At 37.3% G+C, this 20,772-nt stretch overlaps 2 protein-coding genes across 2 annotated transcripts; one reads left to right on the forward strand and one right to left on the reverse strand.

Annotated features, from left to right (window-relative positions):
• The first annotated feature begins 9,137 nt into the window (after nucleotides 1–9,137).
• LOC145113101 (uncharacterized) lies at nucleotides 9,138–12,397 on the forward strand. Its single transcript, XM_079049198.1, has 5 exons — nucleotides 9,138–9,209; nucleotides 9,298–9,459; nucleotides 9,534–9,602; nucleotides 11,274–11,916; nucleotides 12,003–12,397. Exons 1-5 carry the CDS (start codon nucleotides 9,138–9,140, stop codon nucleotides 12,395–12,397), a joined length of 1,341 nt encoding a protein of 446 aa, XP_078905324.1.
• A 4,331-nt stretch (nucleotides 12,398–16,728) lies between these two features.
• LOC145116726 (DEA(D/H)-box RNA helicase family protein) lies at nucleotides 16,729–20,229 on the reverse strand. Its single transcript, XM_079053053.1, has 12 exons — nucleotides 20,101–20,229; nucleotides 19,861–20,004; nucleotides 19,618–19,762; nucleotides 19,466–19,535; nucleotides 19,036–19,098; nucleotides 18,841–18,915; nucleotides 18,633–18,752; nucleotides 18,000–18,041; nucleotides 17,693–17,914; nucleotides 17,473–17,610; nucleotides 17,170–17,370; nucleotides 16,729–17,084 (listed from the first exon to the last, which is right to left on the reverse strand). The coding sequence occupies exons 2-12, from the start codon at nucleotides 19,994–19,996 to the stop codon at nucleotides 16,947–16,949; spliced, it is 1,350 nt and encodes a 449-aa protein (XP_078909179.1). The 5' UTR covers nucleotides 19,997–20,004; nucleotides 20,101–20,229; the 3' UTR covers nucleotides 16,729–16,946.
• Nucleotides 20,230–20,772: the final 543 nt, after the last annotated feature.

Consider the following 20,772-nt stretch of genomic DNA (forward strand, 5'->3'; position numbering starts at 1 on the left):
CTAATAGCTTTTGGATCTAGTTTGTCTAATGAACATGGAATTGAATATCCAAAGCTATAAACCCTAGATCTATCATATAAGAACTGAAATAAGGGTTTAGTAATTACCTTTGATTGTTATATAGCAATAACAATCAATCCTTGCTTTGATTGGCTTCAGAAAACTTAGTGCCTCAAGTGTTGCACCTCTAATGGAGTCACAAACACCACTAAGCAACAAGGATGAAGAAGGAGGAGAGAGTATACACCAAAAACGGCTAGAAACCCTAATCCAAGTGTTGGCCACGTTTTTGGTGCCTAAGGGTTCCTTATATACTTAGGCTATTAGGGTTTTGCACTTAGGAAACCCTAATTTGACTGCTTAGGCCCTAAGCAGCCCATGGACCCCTTTAGAATATCCCTTGGACGAATTCCTTATGGGCTTCCCATAGAATTCGTCCAACCTATATTATTAGGTGATCCATAGCCCAATTGCAATTATCTTATAATTACAAATTCAGTCCCCTTAAGTTTAATTAATCTCTTTTAGCCACAAAATTAATTCTTAATTAATTCTTCACTAATATTAATTAAACTATATGATTTCTCCTTTAATATATTATTCTCATAATATATTAATAAATCATAATTAAACCTTTCTCTCCTTAATTCATCCTACATATTGCTATGGTGAAGGCAACCCAAAAGGACCATGCTCACAATCGGGTCAAGTACATACCAAAATAGTTATGGACTTAGACACTAATCCAACAGTCTCCCACTTGGATAAGTCTAATAACTATTTTGCATGACTTCAGAACCTGATCAGCAATCGTAGCTTTCAAAAGCCGCTGTCAACTCTGATCTTATTAGATATGCGTGTCCTTTAGATAAGGGTTCATATATTCCTCCATTCTACAAGATATCGTATAGACATGAGACATGGATTATAAATCATTCTCTCTATATTGTTTCCCGACATCCGATTTATGACGACTGACAACAGACTACAATTGAACACGTCAACTTAGTCCCGGATCGGCCAAGCGCTTAGGTGTCATCACTAAATCATCGAGGGGCCCACAGATATCGCTTTTATCCCACTTGGGTAAAAGGAATGGATAAACTTTGACTCAAATGCTTGCTTGCACCTACTAATCGAATCACACACAACAATAAGTTTTATAACACCAAGTTACTGGTGCGTTTACTTATCATCAATGTGCAACCGACCAGCAAATAACAACTCACACGTCTCGGATTCAAGAATATACAATGTTATCGTCTCACTAATCACCCGTGATAAATCCACGAAGTGATTCAAGTGAGCGTGGTTTTAATCCAATACTTTAATCTTATTAAAGCACTCATGAACTCTGCAGCAAACTTGTGCTATGTCTAAACACTTTAGACAATCTACAGACAAATTCATGACAGTCTTGCTTCATACCTACTTCCAACGTATGACCGACTGTGGAGGTTCGAATAACCCAGTTATTCTGGAAGTCAAAACATGCAAAATGAAACACAACGATAATACTCAATCCTATATGGCCCCAAACTCTTGAGTATAAATAAAACATCTTTTTATTTAGCCACCATATTGATTACTCATTATTCATTGTTTAATGTTTCGGAAAATCAACTTTATTACTCGAATTATAAGCACAATTGTCCCATGCTCCAAGCATGCACACTTTGGTTTCCTATGGTCCATACTTTGTAAAATTAGATCAATTGAAAAACTTTTCCAATGAAACTCATTTCACAATCCCCAATCCTTATCATTAGCGTAAGAATACCAAATTCTTGCCACTTTTAGAATATGTCAGATTCTAACATTTTATGCAACGATCCTTTCGTGAAGTCACAACACAAAAGTCACAAAGACTCGGCCAATGAAATCACAAGGTACTCTATCAGAAATTGTTACAAAACAATTATATAGACACTAATCCAACAAGAAGTTGGTGAAAAGAGAAAATTTGAAGGAACTTCAGGTTCCAATAAAAAGAACAAGTTCTTGAAGACTGGTTTGAGAAAATTCGGAGGAGGAGCCGAAGTGAAATGGTGTGAGAAGTGCAAGAAAAAGCACTCTGGGAAATGTAGTGAGGGGGTGACTTGCTACAAATGTGGAAAGACTGGGCATTTTGCCAACGAGTGTCCGTCCAAAAAGAGGGTATGTTTTGAGTGCCATGATGAAGGGCATGTTTTTAAAGACTGTCCAAAGAGGAAGGATGCAGCAAAGCCCAATCTTCCACCAAAGCCGAAGGAGAGAGCCTTTTAGATGACACTTGAAGCTGCAAAAGAAGAAGTTGATGTCGCTTCAGGTACCTTTCTCGTAAACGAATTGCCTGCCCAAATTTTGTTTGATTCTGGAGCCAATTACTCCTTTATTTCGCATGAATTTGGTAGAAAACTAGTTTTGCTTGTTGATAGACTAGTTAATGCTTTATTAGTCGAAATTGCTAGTGGCAAGTTTGTACCTGTTAGCCATCGTATGAAAAACATCCTCATTGACTTGAATGGGAATAAGTTCCACGAGGAATTATTGCCTATCGAGTTAAATGGTTTCGACATAGTTTTAGGAATGGATTGGCTTAGCGCCAATGACGTTGAAATATTGTGTAGGAAGAAGATAGTAAAAGTAAACCCGCCAGGGAAAGAGTCGTTTATGGTGTATGGAGACAAACGCAGAGTAAATTCTGGAATCATTTCTCTAATGAAAGCCAGAAAGTGTTTGTCCAAGGGGTGTACATCATATCTAGTGTTCGTGATCGATGCTAAGAAGGAAAAGAAGGAGGTGTAGGATATTCCGGTGGTGTGTGATTATCCGAAAGTCTTTCCCGAAGATCTTCCCGTATTGCCCCCTGATCGACAAGTAGAATTTCGTATCGACTTGTTACCAGGAACGACGCCGATAGCAAAAGCACCGTATCGATTAGCACCAACAGAGATGAAAGAACTTATGACACAACTTCAGGAGTTATTGGACAAAGGTTTCATTCGACCTAGTTCATCGCCCTGGGGAGCCTCTGTGTTATTTGTAAAGAAGAAAGACGGGAGCATGAGAATGTGCATCGATTACAGAGAGCTGAATAAAGCGACAATAAAGAACAAGTATCCGTTGTCGAGGATCGATGACATGTTCGACCAATTGCAAGGTTCGAGCTATTTCTCGAAGATCGATCTTAGGTCAGGATACCATCAACTAAAGGTGAGAGAGCAGGATATCGAAAAGACTGCATTTAGAACAAGATATGGACACTATGAATTTTTGGTTATGTCGTTCGGACTAACCAATGCCCCAGCAGCTTTCATGGATTTGATGAACAGGGTTTGTAAACCATACCTTGATAAATCTGTGATAGTATTCATAGACGATATCTTGATTTATTCGAAAAGCAAGCAGGAGCATGAAAAGCATCTGCGTGAAGTGCTAAAAGTTCTGAAAAAGGAGAAGTTGTATGCAAAGTTCTCCAAATGTGAATTTTGGATTCAAGAAGTCCAATTTTGAGGTCATGTGGTTAACCAATATGGAATAATGGTTGACCCAACAAAGATTGAAGCTGTGATGAAGTGGGAACAACCAAAAAGTCCTACGGAGATTCGAAGCTTTTTAGGATTAGCCGGATATTATCGTCGATTTATCCAAGGCTTTTCTTCGATTGTTACTCCATTAACAGCTTTGACCCACAAAGGAGCTACTTATGCTTGGAATGAAAAGCATAAGGAAGCCTTTGAAAAGTTGAAGAAGAGATTGTGTGAAGCACCGATTCTTTCGTTACCTGAAGGAGTTGATGACTTCGCAGTTTATAGTGATGCCTCTGGAGTTGGGTTAGGATGTGTTCTGACCCAAAGGGATAAAGTGATAGCGTATGCATCGAGGCAATTGAAAGAGCATGAAAAGAACTATCCCATTCATGATCTGGAGTTGGCAGCGGTAGTATTCGCCTTAAAGATATGGAGGCACTATCTTTATGGTACTAAATGTAAACTTTTCACTGATCATAAGAGTCTTCAATATCTCTTTAATCAGAAGGAATTGAACATGAGACAGCGGCGCTGGCTAGAACTACTCAAGGACTACGACTGTGAGATACTTTACCACCCTGGTAAAGCAAATGTTGTTGCTGATGCTCTCAGTCGGAAGGTAAATCTTGAAAATAAAAGGCCAAGAGCGTTGAGAATTGAAGTCGTCTCGACAATTGTGGAAAGTATAAAGAAAGCTCAGGAGGAAGCTTTAGAGAAAAATGACCGAAAGGAGGAACGTTTGGGAAAAACGTTGGTGTTTAATACAAACGGTCAAGGATTAAAGGTATTCAAAGATAGGATTTGGGTACCTAAGACGGGAAGAGTAAGAGGTCTTCTAATGGAAGAAGCTCACAAAACCATGTACTCGATTCATCCCGGCAGTACGAAAATGTATAGGGATCTAAAACCCTATTACTGGTGGCCGACGATGAAGCTCGATGTTGCTAAGTATGTGGCAGAGTGTGTAACATGTGCTAGGGTTAAGGCACAACATCGGAAACCGTATGGGAGTTTAGAACCTTTACCTGTACTCATGGGTAAATGGGAGGACATTACCATGGATTTTGTGACTAAACTGCCCAGAACAAGGAATGGTCACGACATGATTTGGGTGGTCGTTGATCGCTTCACTAAGAGTGCGCATTTCATAGCCGCTAACGAGAAATAGTCTATGGATAAACTTGCGAATTCTTATGTAAAGGAAATTGTGAGGCTTCACGGTGTTCCGTTAACGATTGTATCTGATCGTGACAGTCGTTTTACCTCAAGGTTTTGGAGAAGTCTACAAGAGGAATTGGGTACCAAGTTGTGTTTGAGTACAGCTTACCATCCTCAAAACGATGGTCAAAGCGAACGAACAATTCTAACATTGGAGGATATGCTGAGAGGATGTACCCTAGAATTCCAAGGTAACTGGGATGAACACTTACCTCTAGTAGAATTTTCCTATAATAATAGTTTCCACTCGAGCATCAAGATGGCACCTTATCACGCTTTGTATGGGGAAAAGTGTTGAACGCCATCATGTTGTCTGGAAGCTGGGGAAAAGCAGTTTATGGGACCTGAAATAGTCCATCAGATTGCTGAAAAGTTGAAAGTAATAAGGGAAAGGATGTTAGCTGCTCAAGATCGACAAAAGAGTTATGCTGACAAGAAAAGACAACTGATATCTTTCGAAGTTGGAGATTTGGTTTTACTTAAAGTCTCACCGTGGAAGGGACTTATAAGATTTGGTAAAAGGGGAAAGTTGAGTCCAAGGTTTATTGGACCATTTAAAGTTCTTCAGAGGATCGGGAATCAAACTTACAAGCTAGAATTATCGGAAGCACTGGAGGGTATTCATAATACCTTTCATGTGTGCTATTTGAGAAAGTTCACGGGAGATGTGCCCGACATAATTCCGATTTTTAAGTTAAGGTTGGATGAAAACAAGAAGTTGATCGAAGAACCTGAGGCAATCGTTGACCGTAAGACTAAGAAGTTGCGACGCAAGATGGTCGATTTAGTGCTTGTGCGTTGGAAACATACGAATGGGCCAAATCTCACCTGGGAAATGGAGAGTGACATGATGAGTCGCTACCCGCATCTGTTTGCTGATGTGTGATTCCGGGGACGGAATCATCCTAAGGGGGAGAGAATTGTAATGCCCATGTTTCTAGGCTAGGCATTAATATTGACATTATAGTCTAGGTTAACCTTTGTAACTCATTTTGAAGAAATGAAAAGGAATTATGTGAATATTATGTGAATTATGTGTTTTATGCTTAATTATTAGGGTTTAATTAATTAAGAATAAAAATGAGCGTCAAAAATAAATATTAGATAAAGCCGATATCTATTAAGAAACTTGTAGTGGGCATGACAAGGATTACGGATATATAAAGAATACCGAAATCCGAGTTATAACGAAGAAGTTATGACCTGTCGAAGTTTCACGACAAAACCGGCACGGTGCCGAATGTCGTAAAAAGTGAGTTTTTGATAAACTACTTTTTAGTCTTAGTGATCTAAACGAAACTCTTAGTGTTCGTTAAACTGAGAGTAGGTATAAAAAGAACGCCCAAATCTGACTTCGTATGAGGAAGTTATGATTTTTCGAAGTTTCAGCTTAGCAGTAGACAACTAAAAAAACTCGAATTTTAGATCGAGTGATTTTTAGCCGACCCGACCTAAACTAGAATCGAAGGTCTCGTCAATAGTAGCACAACGGTAAAAAGGCAGACGAAAACGGACGTCGGATGAAGAAGTTATGAATTTTTAACGGATTTCCTGTCCCGGTCTGTTAAAAATAATAATATAAAAATTAAAGTCAAAATTAGCCGACGAAGTCTAAACGAAATTTGTAGAGCGTAATTTACCTACACGTGCATATAAAGAACGTCAAAAATGGAGCTCGTATGCAAAAGTTATGGATTTTAGAAGTTTTGGCGCGAAAATCGAGAAATAATGTCAAAACCGGGAATTTTCGCATACGTGGACTTCGGCCACGTCACCTTCGCTTAGAACACGCCACGTGTCCGAAATTTTGCTGAGTCATCCGAGCTGCTGAGTCATCCGAAGTGGTCCACTAGGAGTCCGACGCGTGTCCCTTATCACGTGTCCGAGTCTCGTAGGAGGAGCCACGTCCGAAGCTTCGGACTAGATCGCGGTCCAATCAGAGGCCGACACCGAGCCCCTCGCACGCGCAACCCATGTGCGAGCCACCTGCGCACCCTCGCCCAGCTGCTGCCGCGTGTCCTCGCCTGCTGACTCCTCTCTTCCTTAGCCGACTTCGGACCCCTATAAATAGAGGGCTTGCGAGCCTTCTCGGCTACATTTGGAATTTTGCCACTTTTAGCCCCTTTCTTCATATTTCCTTCATATTAACATCCCCCAAAAGCCCCGGTATCGATTATAACACCCGGAATACGCCCCAAAGTGCCCGAGAAGCCCGGAAAATTTATCTTTTCGGTTTCGAAGCCCGACCCTCGCAGAGCCCGGTTTCTGAATAAAACTCCCGGTTTTATTAGAAACGAACGTTTTAGGAAACGAATTTATGCCCGATTATCATCAAATCATGTGAGTGTATAGTCACTTTCACTTTACACATAGATATGAAGTATTTACCTTAAAATACGTGTTATGTGTAAATATATTAATTGTTTATTTGAGGTGACTGTTGAGTTGATGTTTTATACAAGTTTTAAATTGTATATGTATTTTTATCTACAAATATGTTGGGTAAAACATGGGTAGATAGTTGATGTGTGATAAAATGATGAGAGGCCTCGATGTGATTGTGATCCAGTCATCTAGCGGAGTTTGGATGACGACCACAGACTTTCTAGACAGTCCAGTGGAAACGCTAGCAGACCCGCAACCTGTAGGTGTTAATGAACTTGGGCGTTCATTCGCTGTACTCCAATCCCCCTCATGGTTGCCTTTAGGACATGTATGGCTGAGGAAACCCCTTAGCAGTAGTGTCCATCCCGATGATATTCTTTAGGCTAGGTCCCTTGGGATAAGTGTTTAGGGACGTAAAGTGAGGATAACGGGAACGGGTAATCAGGGTTATTGTTGATTGATGAACTTAATAAGTTTATTATTATTGTGGGTTGAAAACCCTATATGCTCACCAGGCTCCCAAGCCTGACCCACTCAGCTTTTTATGTTACAGGTAGTGGACCCCGAGCATAATCGGAGGACGATGAGAGATTTTGGATTATAGGCCAGTAGTTGTAAATAACTGTTGAAAGGCTTATAATGTCTTGTTTATGCTTTTGATCTGTATCGGAACATGACATCCCGAGGTTTTGATATGAAATGAAATTATATATTTCTTAAAGAAAGGTTTTGACAAACTTTTATCATATTTTGTATTGGGGAAAAATTCCGCAACATCTTTTAAAAAGATTTCTCTGATTTTATTTTAAAAAGCATAAATTAAATCGGTCTTTTCTGGCCGAGAAATTAGGGGATGTCACAGAGACATTCCCAGAGGCAACCCAGTTTTATATACGCACGCCGACAGAATTGCCACGGATGAGGGCGTGGAGAAGTAAAACATCGTTATCTTGGGTTCAATGTTGTCGAATAATCAACGTGTCAGTGGTATGCTTTTTATATTAACGATCATTTATAGTTACAAATTCCAATGTATTTTCATGTTAAATTAACAATCTGATTTCTACAGCCTAACAACCAACCTATTAATGTCGTGGCAAACCTGGAGGAGCTGATGTTGTCGTTTTATGTTCGCTATGTCAATTGGACTCTTAACCATGTAGAGTCTCCCCCACGACAACATAGTCCGGTCTGAAATAGTCCACATGTTGTTGCCTCGCCTGCTCGAAGAAAGATGTACAAGTCCGAAATAGAAACATCTTCGACCGAATCTGCTACAAATGCTTCTTCCTCGCAACATCCTGAAATAGAAACAAGTTATATGTCAAACGACACATCAAGGTTGGTAAAGAAGAAGAAGACGAGCACAAAGGCATTAGTGAAGCGTCTACTAGGCGTTGTGGCTGACTTAACTTCTAAAGTAGATCGTGTATTATAGAAAAAAGATGAACCAGACAGAAATGTTGAACCAGACAGAGGGTTTCGAGAGGATGAGGAGGAGGAGGAGATGATAAATCAAGAGGAGGAAGAAAATATTACCATGATACACATTTGCATTATGATGATATAGGTACTCATGGTTTGGAGGGGGAATTTGGGCCTACACCTACGCATGTTGAGCCGTCATCGGAAGTGGGAGAACATCACACAAAAGAAATGACTCCTATTGTTAGGCCACAACGAAAGAGGGGTGTTCCACGGTATCAGCGGACTCCGTTCACAGTGGTACAAAACTCATATTTTAAATTTGGTATATTTTTAAAATATTAACATATTGATAATTATTTAACATGTTAATTTTTTAGTTGCAATCCACACCAAAATTGAAGAAAATCACCAAAGCAAAGAAAAAAAAAAGTAGTGGAGAGTCCTGAAAAAGCAAATGAAGACATTGTGAATAAAGAGAGTAATGATGTTTCAAATCATCTCCTGCTCGACAGTCTTGAAGCTGCCACTACGTTGAGTTTTTGGAGAGAATGAAATACGATCTCATCCAACCTAAACACTAAACATAGGCTGCATATGCTCACACTGGATGTGGAGTTTTGGTCGAGGTTACTTGCAGTTACAGACGCTGTGTGGTTAATTTCTTCGGTAACATTCGTTAAACATATTTTTTAACTACATTTTTAGACGATAATTTATAGAAAAAATTGTAACATTTTTATCTTAAAATGTACAGCATATTGCGATATGGAGTGCCTTGCTCATGGAAAGACGGCCGGCGAAAGCAAGGTGGACGATATTCCCTCAAGAACTCAATTTGCAAAACGGAAAATCATTTTTTCTTAGGAATATAGCAAATGGTGTTGGAGGCCATCCTAAATGGAAGGATGTGGATATGGTTAGTTAAGTTTATTAATTATTTATTTTATTTAGGAACTGAATTTATGACTATTTAATTTTTTTTGTTTGCAGGTTCTATTCCTCATAAATGTTCCTCATACCCATTGGTTTTTGGCAGTGCTACATTTAGATATTTGGAAAGTACACATTTATGATTTAGCACGATCTATGAATTTCTTCACACAGTACTTGACTGGTGGAGAATTCAAAAGTTTTGGGGATAGTATTATCTAAGAGCTAGATGCCATTGACTACTGGAACGATTTCCCCGATGGACACAAAGACAACGCAGTTATGGAGTTTATTGATATTGTAGACGCGCCACAACAGGAATATATTCTTAATAGAGGGGATTGTGGAGTATTCGTAATCATGTATATGGAAATGATTGCTTCGGGGGTACCGGTGAAGAGTGATAAGCCATGTAGAGATGCGGGATTTCTCTACAGAAATAGGATGACAAATATTATTTGGGATACTAAATAACTTGATGTTTGGAAGTTTGTATAACTTATTATGAAATACTTGTTTTTAGTAGTTTTGTTTAATATAAATATGTGTTTTATCCTATATTTTTTAAAACATAATTCACCAACATATATTACGATACATTCAAACAAAATAAACATTAGAAATAACATAATAACATTACACAAAACATTACAAATAAAAGATGAACGACTAACAAACATTACGGATAAAAGATGTACGACTAACAAACATTACATAAAACATTACGAATAAAAGAGTTGTCTACATGAAAAAGGGTTTATTTTTAACCAGATTCCAAACGTCTGTATACTCGAAATCAGTTTCATCAAACTGGCACAGGTAATATCCGTTCACGTATTCAAGAAGTTCTTCATCATCAGCATCAGAGCATCGCATTTTCTCATAATTGTAGCATCGATTAAACCATGTGACTTTTGTTTTTAAATCCATTCATTTACTAACAATATCGGGTTTTAGTCGTTCTTGTCCTTGTCCCACCTCATAGTTGAACAAAGCTACTAAGTGGAACCATTCATCACCAACAAGGCAACTAAGGGGAGCCATTACTGGTAGACCCTCGTAAATGATAATCCAACATCGTGTTAGGACCAACACCTCTGTTGTCGTCCATGGAGATGTACCATTTATTGGAGCAGACACATTAGACGGATTAGCTGCATTTGAAGAAGTTGGTACATTGGATGCCATTTTGTGAAATGATCCCTTACCTCTAATTTGGACGTATAGATACATGCTTTACTATATATAAAAAGATAGGTAACGCGGACTGACAAACAGTTCTGCGGACTCACAAACAGTTATGTGGACTGACAAACAGCTCTGCGTCCCACTCGTCTAGCGCGTCTCTTGTGTCCTGTGCGTATCTAGTGACAAACAGCTTTGACAAACAGGTTACGCGGATTGACAAACAGCTCTGACAAACAGGTTACGCGGATTAACAAATAAGTTACGCGTACTGACAAGTCATTTACGCGGACTGACAAGTAAGTTCTGCGGAATAATTTATATTGATTCCTTTTAAATTTGACAAACATTTTCATTTTTAGAAGGTATCGAAAGTTGTGAAAATGAGTTCAGTCAATCAGACATTAAGAAAAAGTTTCTCCAACTTACCGACTTTTTTCCATAATCTGCAAAGAACCAATCCTAACACCTTCACGTACATTACGAAAGATCAGTACAATCGTTTCCAAATTTGTTTTGTGGCATTGGGATGCGTGGTATGTAATCCCTTATAGTAAATAAATATTTACTTATTTGAAGTTGTTATATGGCTAATATTCTTATCTTGACTTGCAGATTCGTACGTTTCTCACGTCTATGATACCAATCATATTCGTTGGTCAGGTACCTCTAATTGGGGCGTATGTAGCATCCATGTACATTACGGTTGCTTTAGATGGAAATCATGAACCCCTTCTCATAGCGTTTGCTTTGGGCATCATAAACTGTGACAATTCATGGTTATGGTTCATGAGGAGGCTTAAAGAATGTTTAGGTGACAATACGGAAGTTGGTTTCATAAGCCATATGTCTGATTCCATAGACTTTGCAGTTCAAAGAGTCTACCCTGATTCATATCATGGCTATTGTTGTAAACATATAGCTGAGAAAATACGCACTTCCACCGGAAGCAATACAGTTGTAGAGCAATTGTTCTGGAAGACCTGTAAAGCCTATAATACATCTGATTTTTATGCATGTTTTAACAACTTACAACATAAGGTCAATGGGAATGATCTTGATTGGCTTGACAATATTCCCATTGCAAAATGGGTACGGGCTTTTTTCCCTAGAGTACGTTTCAATGTTAAATTCATTGACATTCCTGTTGTTGTCAATTGGATAAAAACAAACAGCCATGAGTTTCCAATAATAACAATCATTGAAATGGTGCATGACTTGATGCAAGCAGTGTATGTTCAACGTGCTGCATTCGGAGGTAATTCTAAGTTATGACATAACTCAAATGTTCAATTGATATGTTATTATACATTATGACATAATAAATTTTGTTTTATCATTCAGTTCATTTCTTAGGGGATTTTCATGGTATTCTAACCCCTTATGCACTAAAGGTGCTTCATAAAAGATTTATCCACTCCGATGGTTGTAGGATTAGGCATATTGTTGGTGACACATATGAAGTGTGTAAGTATTCAACCACCGAAACTGTGAAATTAGACCATGGTATTTGTAGTTGCGGTAAATTGAAAAAATGTGGTATACCTTGTGAGCATGCCATAGCTTCACTACAAAGGCTTGAAATTGTAGAAATCCAGCAAATGGTGAATTTAAAGTTAACTACCGCGGTGTATCGAAATGGTTTTCAAACTGAGATGGTTAATCCTATTCCAACCGTTAGGCATTGGGAAATACCAGTTGAAAGTGTTATCGTCTTACCTCCACGACAATTGACTTGAACTGAAATGTATGGATGACAACGAATATTAGTTTGTATTCAGTTCTATGTGAACCTTACTTTTCGTCCGTTGGCGTTGTTTAGTTTTTAATAAATAACTGTATTCCCATAATTGTAATGTAAGGATGACAACGACTTGACACGCAACTATGCCAACTGGCAAACAGCTCTGCGGACTGACATACAGTTATGCGGACTGACAAACACCTCTCTGCGGAGTTGAAGGGTCTATATATGGTCCCTGTATATATTGTCATTACCACGGAGTTGAAATTTTGGTAAAGAGTTACAAATGATTTTGAAATTTAATATGAGTTCATCTTCAAATTTGTATATTTGCTCGTGCAACGAAGTTGATTGTTTCTATTGTGATCCAATCGACCCTTTTCTTGCCCCATCACCAAACATAAGAGAGTCGTATATGTCTGATAAAACTTTGCAACAATTACAATGGGCTGAAGAACATCAAAGAAAAGATAAAGAGTCATCTCGGGCTCTTGCTGAACGTCGTGACCTCTTTGCGGCATAGTGCAGAGAGGTTGAGGAAAGGATGCAAATTGAAAAAAAAAATCAAAGACCACGAGGAATGGATAAAAAAGACTAAGAAGAATATCAAACTGACTGAAAAATGGCTTGCTGAGAAGGATGCAGAAATGATCGATCTTGGGCGGGAAAATGATCGTTTTGAAGATAAAATAAGAATTAGTGACGACTATATAACAATGGAGAAAGAAAAGTATCCATTGCAATTCCCTTAAGTCTTTAATTATTGTTGTTGTATGTTTATTATGTGTTCTTGTTTTGTTCTATGTATTATCGTCTAGTTTTAGTTATTATTGTACTAGTAATGATGCACTAATATGACCATAATATTACCCATAATCTTTAAAGTAACCACACAATTTCAAAGTACACAATCAACGACTTCCAAAACATGACATAATTACATATACATACAACATCAATCATTCAAATCAAACATTGAACAATAGTCTTCTCTTTGTGTCCCTTGTGTCCTACTCGTCTCTTGTGTCCCGTCTGTGTCTAGCGTCTCGTGAGTCCCTTGTGTCCCTTGCGTCCCTTTCCCTTTCCTTTTTGTGTTACTACCTGATGCGTAGTTACTTTTTCTAGACTTATTTTTCTTCATTGGGACCAATGTCGGACAAGTCGTTGCATTATGTGTTGTACTATCACATCTACTACACCTTCTTACTATAGGTTCCTCACCTAGTGACGGAATACGATTTCTGTTTTTCGGTCTACCAGCTTGACGTGTATCCATTATCGGGGGTTTAACAACCATTATCTCAGCGGGAATCTCCTAATCACACGGTTCAGGAAGGGGGTAAACCGCCTCCTGATACGTACTGCGGTACGTTTCCATTTTGTACGCATCTATAGCCAGATGTCCAAAGCAAGTGCTTTAAGACCATTATGACATGACCACAAGGCAACCCAGTTCCTTCCCAATATTTGCATGTACAAGTTTCTTGCCTCAAATCAACTATGCCACCATGTTTGAAATCATGCACTTGATATATTGCATCTGAAACACCAGAAATGGACCATCCTGTCGTACGCTCTTCATTTTTTCTAACTACTTTTTCAGCCCACTCCGTTAGTATTGTTGAACGTTGCCCTGTAAAGAACATATATATAATGAACTTATTATTCGACATAATTAAAGTCCAAATTAAAGTCATACCTCCATCCAATCGATGCTTGTTACACCGTTCCTGTGAAAGACGACGGAAGAACTCAAGAAGGGGTACTATAGGCATCTTCCTTGCATCTACAGATAAAGCATTCATGGACTCTGCACTGTTCGAGGTCATGTAATCGTACCGTTTCGACGGGGAATATGCTCTAGTCCATTTAGCACGTGGAATTTCACTTAGATACGCCACTACTTGCGGCCTAGTAGTACTAAATCTATACCACAAATCTTCAAAAATATTTCTTTTGTAAGCTCTTACAAGCCTCCAAAACAACACTTTTGTTTTATCATTTTTCCCAAACCTGTGTACTATGTTTCCTAGTAGATGAAAAGCACATACGCCATGATGAGTACGTGGGAAAACATTTTCAATACTAACCCGAATTGCATCGGCCCTATCAGTTACAAACATCAAATCTTGACAATCACCAACGCATTCATACAACTTTTCAAGAAACCATGTCCAAGTAAGACCACTCTTTTTTTTGCATATTCCGTGCGCAAGGGGCACTATCTAGTTGTTCCCATCCATAGCGATTGCATGCAATATGGTTCCCTTAAAATCACCCTTCAAATGGCCACCCTCCATAATTATAACTTTACGACAAAAACGTTTGAACGTTCGTATCTGCAATATATGAAAATGGAACACATAAACACTATAAATTTTTTTAAAATTAATTATATATTAAATAACAAGTTTTTGTATTTACCGTGCTCCCAATGGCATAAAAACAACACTCGGAACAATCTCTGAATTTGTTTGTATATAGGCCACCGTACTGGGATTATGCCTCTTCAAATTGTGAAAATAAATAGGAAGTTTGGAAAAACATTCTTCAGAGGATCCCAACAACAGTTCCATAGCATATTGTTTTGCACGCCAAGCTTGTTTGTAATTTACATTGATTTCCAGCAAAGCATTCAAATCCCTTGATATTTCATTAGGCCTCCAAACCTTGGAACGAGTTTTCCCCATAATCTCATGCAATATAGTACCCATGACTTTTTTATTTGCATGCTTATGATTTTGGTGTATCTGTAATGACGAACATGTGTGCACGTTGTTGAATGTTGTGATTTCAAATTCATCAGTGGGATCAAGGCGTTTTGTATATAAACGCCAACTACAGTTCTCAATTTCACAATATACCTCATAACGATTTTTGTTAGAATGTTTGGTCTTAAACTGAAACTTTTCTTTGGTTGCTTTAAGACTCAAAGCAAATATTAGTTGTTGTTTGTTATCATATGTTTGACGAACAAACATATCATCATTTGGACGTAAACTGTGAAATGGTCCGGGTTCAACAATATGATCAGGACAATCAGGTATGGGAGGCGTACCGTAAAATATGTCTGAAGCTTTTTTCCCGTGTGTGAACTCATCTTCTGACCATCCTTCATTTGACTCTTCACCGTCTGACAAAGTTTTCTCAGCCAGTCATAAACTCATATAAATTTTCTTCTTCCACTGTATTCACTGCCACAGTTTCTTCTTGTGGACACTCTTCAACATTATCAGATACAATGTTTTCAACATTGTATGGTACAATCTTGTCAACCGCTTCTGTCTGTTCGACCCATCCCTCAAACACCTCCAAATACAAATGCACAATCTCCTTCGATTCAGAAATTACATTTCTGAGTTGATGAACATCTGCTCTGTCTACAATATTCATAACATACCTATGAACTGGGTGTTGAAATGACAATGATATATTACTATTGAACACGTTAGTCTTATTTTTGACCAAATCAAACAATATTCGACGATCAAAATTTGGCGGAAGCAGTAAACCTAAGTTGTTAAACTTTGGTCTAACGTAGTTGTTAATCCCATTACTTATCTGTCAAAACCCCCAGTACATAAAATAACAAAACTCATTTTTCTTTTCAAAACAAATTTGTAACACTAAAACTGATCTAATATGCAAATGGAGCTAAAAAAACAAAAGAAAAAAAAACTTTATATCAAAAAAACCATTGCAATTACGTTGCAACCACCCATTCCGCAGATACATTAATCTCTCCGCGGAGCTCCTCGTCAGCTCCTCTTCGGAGGGATTTATGAACTGCCAAACAACTCACTCCGCGGAGGGGTTAATGTCTCCGCAGAGGACCCCCGCGGAAGAGTATTTTAAACGATGGGAAATCACACTTTTTCGGATTCCACGGACATGACGTCATTCCGCGGAGGTCCGCAGAGAGTCCTCCGCGGAATGCATGTCTATACCTGGCAAAGTCAATTTTATGACTATGTTTTGATTAAAAGCACAATTGATTAAAAATAAATAAATTTATAAATATATTTTTAAAGGTAATTATGGAAATTGATTTCAAAAGCTCAGTAGCTTTTTGTTAAACGCTAGCTTTTAGTTTTGGAGCGTTTTGTTTAAACTAAAAGCTAAACGTTCGTACTGCCAAACGAAATTTTTTGTTTAAACTAGAGCGTTTTGTCACAAGCTAAAAGCTAGAAGCTCCCAAACACTTCCAAAAGCTCTGTGCCAAACACGCCCATAAAACTTTTACAAAGATAAGTAACTTAAGGGGTATTCCATACTTTCAAATCACATTACACATTACACACATCATTCAATAATAATAGTAGCAGCGACCAAAGAAAAGATTATCATATTGTCTCATCAAGTTCTTTGTTTATAGAAAAACCAAACCAAACCAAAAGTCAGAATTCACATAAAATCCCTAAACAAAAGTTAAAAAATCCTTATACTAAAACCTTCAACGAAATTTACAAATTCCCTCCAAATCTGCTTTGAATAAAGAAACCTCCTCAATCCTCATAACAAAATTGTGTTACACGAATTCAAACCTATCTACGTTTAGACTTCTTGTTGCTTGACTTGTTTGACGACTTGTTATTCTTATTCTTCCCATGGAACTTGTCAACCTCATCCTCCTCCTCTTCACCTCCCCTCCTCCTCTTATGCCCTCCCGCTTCCTTAATTTTCTATAATAAAACCAAAACCAAATCAACAAATTAACAAATTAAACAAAAAAATCAAATTTCAATTAAAAAAAAAAAAAAACAATACCATGAGGGATAAACGTTTAGCCTCAGTGACACGTTCCAAGAATAACAAAACCTCCTCTTCTTGTGCTTCAAACTCGGGTAACTTCTTACCAATAAGCTTCTCTATTTGAATATACCACTCAAGCTCATACTGATTCACCAAAGATATAGCAACCCCAGATCTCCCTGCACGTGCTGTCCTCCCCACTCGATGAATATAATCCTAAAATATATATCATTTATATATAAATATATTGCTATCATAGATTAAAACATCAAGTATAGGAATTTGATTTTAAAAACACAAACATATACATAAACTTACTTTTGAGTTTGTGGGAATATCATAATTTATAACCATATCAACAGAAGGAATATCAAGTCCTCTACTCGCCACATCAGTGCATATAAGAACATTACACTCCCCAGCCTTGAACTTATTCAACGCCCCTAGCCTTTTTGCCTGATTTAATAAACATACATTATGCATAGTTACATACTATTCAATTTATAAAATAAAATAAGTCAAAGAAATTGATTGATACCTGAGTCATTTGACCAGAAATTGGGATTGCACGAAAACTAAGGTTGCGAAGCATTAAAGCCAAAAGACGGGTTGCTTCACATGTACGTGTGAACACCATTGATGTACTCCCGGATTTTTCATTTAAAATGTATGTAAGATAACAGTCCTTATGCTTAGCTGGCACAAAACGAAACTGTTGCTTCAATGTGTCAACTGTAGAATATTTAGATGCCGCCTCAATCTGAATAAAACAAAATATACAAAATGCTTATTCTCAGCGATTAAAAAGATATAAAATTCGTATATGGATGATTATTGTTTGTTACCTTTACAGGGTTCCTTAGACAAGCTCTTTGCAGCTTTTGCACCTGAAATGTTAGTCAGGTAACACTGTATAAGTTGCAAGAAACAACAAACTACTTTACTCTTTTTACCAATAATACCAATGTATTAACACTCTTTTACCTATTAAAATAGCACCACATTAACATTTTTTACCTGACAATATCAGTGTTTACACATAATAGCAATATACTTGCACTTTCTTTTTACAGAATAGTACCCATAATAGCAAGGTAATTCCATCATTTCACCATTATTTAATCCATAATAACAGCACATATACATATATTACCAATAGCAGAAAATTTTTAACATACTTGCATTTTTTTATTCATAATAGCAATGTACTTACATTTTTCACCCAGAATAGCATTGTATTTAATTCTTTTTCACCAATAATATCAATGTATAACAAACTGTAAGTACTTTGCTATGATGGGTTACATATTGCTAGCATTAGGAAAAAATAAATAGAAGTAAGATGCAATCATGGGTAAAAAATAAAGCATAATGTCTATATTGGTAAAAAGGTAAAGTACATTTCTACTCTCAGAATTTTTGTGATTTTATTTTGTAGAACTGATTTTGATTATAGAATAACTGAAATCAATTTGTACCTTCTTAGTCATGGTAGCAGAGAACAAGTATGTTCTCCTTTCACGAGGAATGGCATTTAAGATTTCATCAAGTGATTTTTCAAAATCCTCATTTAGCAATCTGTCTGCTTCGTCCAAAACCTGTCATACATGTGTTTGAAATATATAAAAGGTTTCTTTTTTGAAAATAAACTCGATAAATTCAAGGAAAGATTATTTGTGTTCTTACCAAGTACTTTATTGTGCGAAGGGAAAACCCTTTAGTGTTAGATAAATGGTCCACAAGACGTCCAGGTGTCGCAACCTGAAGCAACAGGAATGCATAAAAGGTAAAACAAGTGATCAGAAATATTCATGTTTTTTGCAAGTATATGAAATTAAAGCACATAGTGAAAAAAGAAAATTCATAAACAAGAAAGCTTACAACAATATGTGGTCGTTTCCCAAGGGCAATGCTTTGTTGTACATGGTCTACCCCTCCAACAAGCTGCATAATTGAGGTCAGATGATTACCAAAAGTTCATAAACCTTAAAGTTCACAATAATCCTACTTATCAACAATAAGAAAATATTTCGTGAAATATTCTTCGACTAGGTTGGCAGACAGCAGACTTATTATGAACCGAATGATAAGGGGCTAAGGAAGTTACTGAAATTTGAAAGCCATCCTTGCAATTTCACACTTTAACTGTTGTATATCAAATATTGAAATACCAAATCCTAATTTGAATGAATAAAGTTGTGACTTAATCAATGGAAATGTACAACAAATATATATCTGTCATGTAATATATGCAATTTAAAACAATCTACCTGATAATTATATGACCTAAAAGCAACTTAAAAAAACTCACCACTGCAGTCTTTAGGCTAATGCTTGACCCCAAGGCCTCAAATTGTTCAGCAATTTGAATTGCAAGTTCCCTAGAAAGAATTCAAGAGCAATGAAGAAAAATAAGTGTATAATCAATGGAGTTTCCAAACAAAATACCAAAGCCAGACAAACCTTGTGGGAGAAAGCACGCAGGCAAAGAAGGCGTGTTGAACAGGTGGAACCGCCGCCGCGGCGGCCAACAGGGCTTGAAGAATCGGTAGAGCAAAGGCTCCAGTTTTACCAGAACCAGTTTGTGCTAGCCCAATTAAGTCCTTCCCTAAACATTATACAATCAGACAACATCAGCTACACTTTGAGGTACAAACATACCGATATGAATCACTTGGAGTTGAAACAATAGAGAAGAGACTGAACCTTCAAGCGCATGAGGAATGGCCTCAGCCTGTATCTTGGAAGGATTTTTCCAGCCTAAACTATCACAAGCCTCGACTAATTGTTCAACTAATCCTAATTCTTTGAATGATTTCACTTCTTCTTTGTCGTCTTCCATGTTTTAATCTGCAAAAAGTCGGATAAATTAAGGTCCTAAATCCTAATAATAAGTACTATTTTTCATTGAACCAAAAGCATACAAATCGAATATTGTTTACTAACAATTGGAATAACAATGAAGACGATGAAGGGAGGGCAAAGCTGCAGCGGTATCGGCGACGGAGAAGGTTAGATTATGTGTGGCAATTTTAGGGTTTTTACGTCTGTGTGTGTAGTAGAAGACGGAAGACAAAACTGCAAATTTGGTCCCTGTATTTTGAAAAAAACTGTGTATAAGGTACAAAAAGTTTTCGGCTTGCATGAACGGTCCAAAATCAAGAATTTTTTGTGGTTTTAGTCCTAATATTAGAAAATTTCAGTGATTTTGGTCATTGAAAAAATTGAAAGGACGATTTTACCCTTTTAATTTCTTTTTGTATTTTTTATATTTTCTTTAATAACATATTAAATAAAAATAAACAAATAAAAAAATTAGGGTCACCTAGTCTCTCTCTCTCTCTCTCTCTCTCTCTCTCTCTCTCTCTCTCTCTCTCTCTCTCTCTCTCTCATTCAAGAAAAAAAAACTCAGATTTCTCTCACTATTATTGCTTGAATCCAACATATTTGTTGCAAAATTTCATCCTTTCAAAACTCCAACATCGATGATCCAAACCACCCCTTTCAACTAAACTACAATCTTCACAAAATAAAAAATCAATTTGATTAAATCTCCATTACAGAATCATCAAAATCAGTACACGTTTTAACATCTCGATCCTTCATCTTCGTTCATAA

Source organism: Lactuca virosa, chromosome 5 (genome assembly GCF_052849685.1).
Source record: "Lactuca virosa cultivar CGN04683 chromosome 5, Lactuca_virosa_CGN04683_v6, whole genome shotgun sequence".
NCBI lineage: Eukaryota > Viridiplantae > Streptophyta > Magnoliopsida > Asterales > Asteraceae > Lactuca > Lactuca virosa.